General features: G+C 34.1%; 3 protein-coding genes across 3 annotated transcripts in view; 1 reads left to right on the top strand and 2 right to left on the bottom strand.

The window, feature by feature from the left end:
• Positions 1-570, bottom strand: part of LOC100961020 (olfactory receptor 6K3-like) — a 4,412-nt gene extending 3,842 nt beyond the window's left edge. The window contains exon 1 of the mRNA XM_023516371.1: positions 565-570. Coding sequence (XP_023372139.1) covers positions 565-570 — 6 coding nt within the window. The remainder of the gene's footprint in view (positions 1-564) is intronic.
• Positions 571-7,127: 6,557 nt separating this feature from the next.
• Positions 7,128-8,078, bottom strand: LOC100960703 (olfactory receptor 6K3-like). Its single transcript, XM_012808492.1, has one exon. It carries the CDS (start codon positions 8,076-8,078, stop codon positions 7,128-7,130), a length of 951 nt encoding a protein of 316 aa, XP_012663946.1.
• A 324-nt stretch (positions 8,079-8,402) lies between these two features.
• The window catches only part of LOC100960389 (pinin-like), an 8,562-nt gene continuing 8,376 nt past the window's right edge, over positions 8,403-8,588 (top strand). The window contains exon 1 of the mRNA XM_012808491.1: positions 8,403-8,510. Coding sequence (XP_012663945.1) covers positions 8,403-8,510 — 108 coding nt within the window. The remainder of the gene's footprint in view (positions 8,511-8,588) is intronic.

Below are 8,588 nucleotides of genomic sequence, written 5' to 3'. Positions count from 1 at the left end.
AAAAAAAAAAAAAAAAAAATAGTATAATCTTACCTCTTCCTGCATCCATGCTCCCTGAGAGTGAATTGACAGTTCTTCCCATCAAGAGATAGAGACTCTTTCTCTCCTCTTAATTGTGACTTGATTTGGGTAACATAATGTAACAGAAGAGATTTTTGTGGCAGTTCTGATCCTAGCCCTCAAGAGTCCTTACTCACCTATGCTCTATCTCAACTCCCTAGCCAGCCATTGCAGAAGCAAACCCAGACCACCAGGCTTGTGGAAGGTAAAACACCCCATGAACAAGAGTACAATGTGTCCTCTGCAAGCTAGGACAGTTTGTACATGTTGTCCTAGCTCTGCAAGGTCCAGCCAATCAGTGCTGACCCTGGAGACATGAGTAGGCCGGGGTCAGATAAACCACACATTCAGTTCCAGCCCGTACTTCCAAACCATGAAATTATAAAACAAACACTTAAATCTTTGCTTTCAATACAAAGTAGTAGTTTATTATAAATACATTAGAAACCATAGATAAAAACAGAAACTACATATATCCAAAGTTAAACTGAGTTAAAGACCTACTTTCATTGTGTTTATAATTAAGTCACAACCAGAGAATCAGTTCCAAAAATATTTTTAATAACATAGAGTAAGTAAAATACAGTTTTGTAGAAACGCTTCTCTGTTAGAAATACCAATAAGAAAGTATAAATATATACATTGGGAGTAAAATCCTAGAAAATAGTTATTTTTACTTGGAATTTCTATAATTTTTTCTTCAATCCTCTTCTGTTAAACTACTCCAGCCAGGCTTTTGCCTACACTGCTCCAGGAAACTTCTCTGATTAAGTTTGATAGTGACCTGTAGGTGTCTAAACCCAATGGTCACTTTTCAGTGAGTATCTTATTTGACTATTAGCAGAGTTGGACAAAGTTAACAATTCTCTTCTCCTTGATGTATTTTATTCAATTGACATTCAGGACACTTGGTTTTCCTTCTATCTAATTGTTCTCTTTTTCTGGGTCATATTTTCTGACCCCTCGTGTAGTCCCCCAAATCTGTATTGTCTCAGTGCCCCACAGCTAGACCTTTGGTTTTCCTGCCCAGTTTCATGGTTTAAGTGCTTGACAGACGCTGCTGATTCGCACATGCATCTCCATCCCTGCTTCACTCCTCAGTATGTGACTCATGTAACAGCCTACTCAATATTGTTATTAGGTCTGTAATAGTCCAGGTGAACTTAGAATATGCATAATTAAACTTGTGACATTCCTCTTTACAACATCTTTTTACTACTGTCTTCTCTGTCTCAGTTAATGACAACTCCATCTTTCCAGCTGGTCATCTTCACTCCATAAATTTGCCATCAAAAATGGAATTCTTCTCTGTGTGGGAAGACTTAGTAGCACAAAACAGCATTTGTTCTAATGTAATAAACAGTTTGTCATTCAAAAACAAGCTTAATAAACTTTGTTCACTTGTGGTAGGATAAGTAGCAAGAAAAATCATTTAAAAATCATGTCACCAAGTGAGAATTTCCTCAAAAATGCAAAATGAAGACTGAATACATATTGAAACTTATAGCTACTATTACCGAATCAGCAGAGCACAAGGAGATGAACAGGTAAGTAAGTTAGAAAATTTGATGGACAGTCTAGAGTAAAAGGGGTAAAAATGGAAGCTATATTATAGGATAAAGGTGGCATTTTACCACTGTGTGAGAAGTTTGATTTAATAAGAATCTGGCATAAGTAGGTCTCGATTAAAAAGGAAAAAAATGTTAAATCTTTGCCTCTCACCATATCCAATGGCTACTGTAAAAAATTTAAAAAGAAAAAAAGAAATAAAAACATAATTAGACAAAAATAAATATTTATTTCAGTATGAGACTGGGAAGAATTTCTAAACCAAGACAGAGACACAAATTATAGGAAAAAAAAATGCTGTATAACTAAAATTTGAAAGACAGCTTCCTAGTCCCAAATGGAAATAAAAATTTTTCAGAAAACAGTGAATAATATATAAATTATGTAAAAAATTGTATACATGATAGATATATGCCTCATTGAATTGTTACACTATGAATAGACTTGTATAAACTCTGCACAAATCAAATCTTCCATTTATCATTTATGTTGGATTTGCTAACCTGTTTCTCAAACCTTTATTGTTACTGTGAATTTCTTTATTACCCCTTTTAATTCTATTAATTTTTGTCTTCAAACATTAAATCAATGTTATTTAAAACATGCAAATACAGAATTGCTGAATCTTGGGGAATTGACAGCTGTATCATTAGTGTAGCTTCCTTTTCATTTTCAACAATACTTGCTTTAAATTTACTTTGTTTGAATATTAGTATAGTTATATCAATTTGTTGAATATTTGCATGGTCTAAAATTTGTCTTTTACTTCCCATATTTCCATATTCACATATTTAAAGCTGCAGTTCTCAACCTGTGGGTCATGACCAATGAAAATACATCCTGCATATCAGATATTTACATTACGATTCATAACAGTAGCAAAATTACAGTTATGAAGTAGCAATGAAAATAATTTTATGGTTGGGGGTCACCACAGCATGAAGAACTATATTAAAGGGTCGTGGCATTAGGAGGTATTAGGAAGGTTGAGAACCACTGATTTAAACCCTGCCTCTTAGAGTGGCACTAAATGTTTTTACTGAGTCAGAAAATTTTTATCTTTTAATTGGAACATTAGTTCAATTACTTTGAATGTAATAAGTAGAAAATATATTCTTATCTTCTATATGTATTTTTGTCTTTTTACGTCTTTTGAAGACATTACTTGTGTTCTTATTTTTAATATTATATTTCCCAACTATTAGATGGTTATATCTTTTTTTACCAAAACTTTAGCAATCTTAGATATTAAAAACATACTCATGGATTTATCTAAAACTAATATAAATTAGTATTTTAAGAAAATTCAAGATAATTCAAATACATTAGAATACTTTAACTAAATTTTTCTTCCTTACATATTTTATATTATGATTGTAAACTTTTGCATATTTTAATTCTCACAGCATATTTTATTATTGTTTTACTTAAAATTTATGTATATAATCCACATAGAGTCAGAATGACTTTTCAGTCACTGGCAGATTGGATATATATATGATGATCTCATATGATAATGCATAGTTCATAATACATGATAATGATATGACCTCATTATTGGTTATTCTCTGTTTCTTATTATTATTTTAGAGTATATTTCTACTTATAAAAAAAGTTAGCTGTAAAACAACCCAGGAAGGTCCTTCAAGAGGTACTCAAGAAGAAAGCATTGCTATTATAGTAGATGGCAGTGCCAAAATTGCGATTGCCCCTGAAGACCTTTCCGTGGAACAAAATGTGGAGGTGGAAGAAGTGGTTTTGATGAACCTGACAGTGTTCAGGGCTAATCTAGTGTGTGTTTGTGTATTAGTTTTTAACAAAACTGTTTAAGACATAGGACAAATTTTTAAAGAACTTATACGATACAGATATTTAGAAAGGGCACCTTTATCATATAGCTATACAATGTGATTTTGTCTGAAGTTAAATGTTATTACAAAGGAGTCAGTAATAAAAAACATTAATAAGTTTAGAAGGGAAAAATGTTATGGTTGTAACAGTATGCTAAAATTTGTTACTGAAGATTGAAAATTATATTTTTAAAATAAATTTAGTGTAGTTTAAGAGTACAGTCTTTACAAATTCTACAGTGGTGTACGGTAATGGCCCCGGGCCTTTAACTTCACCCACCCAGAGCAACTTGTAGTCTTGAAAGCCCCAGCTCCATTTATGTAAGTGGCCTATTCAGGGGTGCCATTTTATATTTTTACTGTATATTTTCTATGTTTGGATATGTTTAGACATATGAATACTTACCATTGGGTTACCACTGCCTACAGTGTTAGGCACAGTAACGTGCTTTACAGATTTGCAGTCTAGGAGCATGTAGGTTTGTGTAAGCACACTCTATGATGTTTTCACACTGATGAAATTGCTCAGCTACTCATATACATTCTTAGAACCTATCTCCGGGGGGTTGGGGGGGAGGGGAGGGGAGAAGGGCGGATGGGTGGAGGGAGGGTGATTGGAAAGATCACCTATATATATGGTCTGTCTTACAAGGGTACAAGTGAATTTTTTTAGAACTAGAGTATAAATGTTTTAACACAATAACTAAGTAAATGACAAAGTCTATGTTAACCAGTTTGATGAAAATATTTCAAATTGTATATGAAAACACTACACTGTACCCCATGTTTACATTAATGTACACAGCTATCATTTAATTTTTAAAAAAAAAGAGCCTATCCCCATCACTTTATCTTTCCTCTTGCTCTTTATTTTCTTTTACATTGCTATTTTGTGCTTTGAAATCTTTTCCCTTCTGCTTAAAAAATAATCTTTTATGTAGTTCTGATTTTTTTTAAAAAGTTCCCATATTTTTGCATGACTAACAATGTTTTTATCTAATCCTCATCTTTGAAGAATATTTTTATTATGTACAAGAATCTCTCTTAACAGTTGTTGTAGCTTCCAATCTGTTTAAAACACAGCTCTCAAAATGCTTTTTTTGAAAATAATATATCCTAAGCACCTTTACCCCAATGCATTTATGATTTTCTCTTTGCTTTTGATTTTTTAATAAGTGTTAACATATGATATGCTTTTTGTGTCCTATTTTTGTTTCTTGGGACTTTGTAAATATTTTTCTTGATGTCAGTTTTGGAAAATATTTTGTCAGTTGCTTCAAACATTGTTTTGGTTCGACTGTCTCCCCTCTTTCTGTTAATTTTTCTTGAAAACCTTTTATGTCTTTCACGTGTACTTTGATTTTCTATATATGTGTTTTTAATTTTTTTTTAATATCTCCATGCTTTATTCTGAAATTTTCTTTGGAGCAAAACAATTTTCTAGTTCTCTAGTCCTTTCTTTGCCTGTGGCTAATTTGCTCTTAACATTTATTCATTTTTTAGTCTTCATCATTACATTATTATTTGTATTCATTTCATTTAAATTTTTAGATGTCAATTTTCTGCTTAAATTACTGATTTTATCTTTTTAAAAATATAATAATACCAAATTAAAGTTAACATCTGATAACACTAATATGTCAATCTCTTGTAAGTCTCTTTCTATTACCTGTTTTTGCTCTTGGTATTTCATTATATGGTTTTGTATAAACATTCTATGGTAATTTTTTGATTAAAGAAATTGTTTATGCTGAATTTTAGAGAAAATGAGAATGTGAATATTCTCCTCAAAGAGGATTAATTTTTGTGTTGGGCATGAAGTCAAACGAAGTTTTTTTAACTACCATAGATTTAGCTGATTGCAAGGCAACCCTCAATATTTGCAAAGGCTCCTCCATTTCTATGTAATCTTACTGCAAGAAAAGAGCCTTTCTATAATTTCTAGGGAAAACTAGATGTGCTTGTCCTTCCAGGTTTGTGCCTTCTCCACCCCTCAAAATGTATTAGCAACCCTTTAATTTTAATAATTTCCTTGTTAGATTAGAGTTCAAATTCTTATGGAAAAAAAATGGATATAGTTGGCTCAGTTCCTGTAGCTCAGTGAGTAGGGCACCAGCCATATGCACTGGGGCTGGCAGGTTCAAGCCAGCCCAAGCCTGCTAAACAACGGCTGCAACCAAAAATAGCTGGGTGCTGTGGCGGGCACCTGTACTCCCAGCTACTTAAGCCCAAGAGTTTGAGGTTGTTGTGAGCTATGGCATCACAGCACTCTACCAAGGGTGACATGGTGAGACTCTGTCACAAACAAACAATCAAACAAGAATATAGTAAAGGTTTATTATGAATCACTACTTATTTTTATTCTGTTGGTTGTGCAGTCCTACACCAGATCATCTACCAGGTGGAGACTAAGGGAAAATATCTAGGCAAGTTATTTTGTAGCTACAAATATTCTAGATATTCATTAATTCCAACTCTGCAACCCCCATCAAGTTACACTCTGGCTTAAGAAAAGTATTTAAATTTTGTCTATTGAAGTTACCCTGTTTCTCAGGATGTATAGTTTTATTTTTCATTTGTTTCTAGAGATATTAATGTGATATATATTGGGAACTATTGTATTATTGAAGTGTTTGTGTTCACATACTGATATGACCACTGTCAGATAACTCAATAATGAATTACTGCCATGATTGTAAGTTCTGGGTTTAGAGTCTCTAAAAAATTAATATGACCTTGGATTTGGTGATCTAATTGGACTTATTAAAGAAGAAAATTTAAACATGAAATAAAACTGCTATCTTCAAACCAATTTTTTCTTATATTCAAAAATATAATTTAAATGGATATGAATAAATTAAGATAGAGAATTAAATTAGCACAATCACAGAAAATATGAAATGAGGAAAATGTCAGAGCAATCAATCAAAAAGCCAATTGAATCCTATTTTTTTGAAACTACCATTCAATGGATACATTGAAGATTCTTGACCGTAAATGAAGAAAGTGAAGGTATTTAGCCCTGAAAAGGCAAACAATAGCTAAAATTCAGATTTGTGTGGATCAAAATGTACTGCTGTAAATAATGTTTGACATTGCAGCTTTTTCTTAAATGTGCCTGATGATATCAATAATCTAATTTTATTAAATATATATGATTATTATTATAATAAGGAGGTAACTATAATAAAGTATTAAAAATAAAACTATAGCAAATATCATTTTGGCTTTTTCTTAGATATTGATATCCAGATAAACACATTTAGGTAATCCATGCTCCGTAATTAAACAAAAAGCTTTTCCCAAATCTGTTTCCTAAATAGAATGATTCTTCAGCATACATGATTAGCTTCTGAGATACAAATCCTGTAGTTCTAATCCTCTGAAATGGTAAACAATTTTTCTTTAATTGCAATGTTCCTAAGAAAAAAAATTATACTTGTTCAAATACATCATAGGTTTTCTGATGATATACACAGTAAGTTTCACAAGAATGAAAATGACACAAGTGACACAAGAATATAAATGTTTTTCTAGAAATGGGGGAAATAAACAGAATGACAGAATTTCCATGTGACAAAAACTAGGCATAGAGTAATAACACATAATTTTAGGTTTCAAAATAATCGAAGAGAAACTGGCTTAGAATTACCCTGCAGATGTGTTCAACGATTTTTGGGGACATAAAAGTTTTTTAATTGCATTCTTCATATCTTTGTTTCTCAGACTATAAATGATGGGATTGAAGAAGGGGGCAAATACAGTGAACATCAGTGCAATGGCTGTGTCCAAAACTGGTGGATAAGTGATGTTGAAACGCAAGTACATGAGGCACACACTACCAAAGAACAAGAGGAAGACCATGAGATGACCTGCACAGGTAGAAAAAGCCTTTCTCCTTCCCTCAGCAGAGGGAATTCTCAGGATTACAATGACAATTCTTACATAGGATAGGGCAATGATTAAGAAGGTGGTGATGATGGTCACTGCATGGATCACGTCCTCAATCAGAATCACAGAGGTGTCGGTGCAGGCCAAGTGCAGCACAGGTCCAAAGTCACAGAATATCTGATGGATTTGGTTGGGTCCACAGAAGGGCAGTGTGGAAATCCATGCGATCTCTGGAAGTAACACAAGAAAGCCAAAGACACAGGAGCCTGCAGAGAGCTGAGCACAGAGCCGGGGGGTCATGATGGTGGGGTAGCGGAGAGGGTTACAGATGGCAACGTACCTGTCGATAGCCATGGTGGTCAGCAAAATCCCCTCCGAATTCCCCAGGGAATGGAAGAAGTACATCTGCAAGAGGCAGCCGATCATGGAGATGGTCCTCTGCTTGCTGACGAGGTTAGAGAGCATTTTGGGGATGGTGGCAGTGGTGTACCAGATCTCCAGAAATGAAAAAATGCTGATGAAGTTATACATGGGATTGTGGAGACGGCTGTCCATCCTGACTGCAAAAAACACAGTGAGGTTCCCAATAACAATGAATATGTAGATTATGAACAGAGGGAAGAAGAAGAGGAGGCTGCCATCTTCAAACTGGGGGAATCCAGAGAAGAGAAACTCTGTCACTGTAGTGGTCTGGTTCCCTCTCACCATGGTCTCAGCAACCTTAGCTGTTATGGATGGAAAGACAGGGGTCACTTCCTAGATGAACAAGTTAGCTGTATTAGCTCACTTAAGAGTCAATGAAAAATATGCTTTGGGTAAATAATGTATTTCTCTTTGTTCATAGATTATTGAAATAGTCATTTAGGGCTTACTATGGGCCAAATACAACTTTAGTTTTCTTGAATTCAATGGCGAAGGAAATATCTATATACTCATGAAATTTATATTCTAAAGAAATGGAATATAAATAATAATAAGATATTAAAAAGTCATATTTATGAGAGCAGTCTCGAAGCCTGTAGCGGGGAGAAGATGGCGGTCGCAGTGAGAACTTTGCAGGAGCAGCTAGAAAAGGCCAAAGAGAGCCTAAAGAACGTGGATGAGAATATTCGCAAGCTCACCGGGCGGGATCCGAATGACGTGAGGCCCATCCAAGCCAGATTGCTGGCCCTTTCTGGTCCTGGTGGAGGTAGAGGACGTGGTAGTTTATTGCTGAGG

This window comes from Otolemur garnettii, unplaced genomic scaffold (assembly GCF_000181295.1).
Source record: "Otolemur garnettii isolate 467f Iridium unplaced genomic scaffold, OtoGar3 scaffold00091, whole genome shotgun sequence".
Lineage (NCBI taxonomy): Eukaryota > Metazoa > Chordata > Mammalia > Primates > Galagidae > Otolemur > Otolemur garnettii.
Note: the sequence above shows the minus strand (reverse complement) of the source record. Positions and strands in the feature narration are given on the sequence as shown.

What these genes read in the sequence shown, in the direction of transcription:
- LOC100960703 (XM_012808492.1), bottom strand. Translation starts at nt 8,078, where the DNA reads ATGGTGAGAGGGAACCAGACCACTACAGTGACAGAGTTTCTCTTCTCT.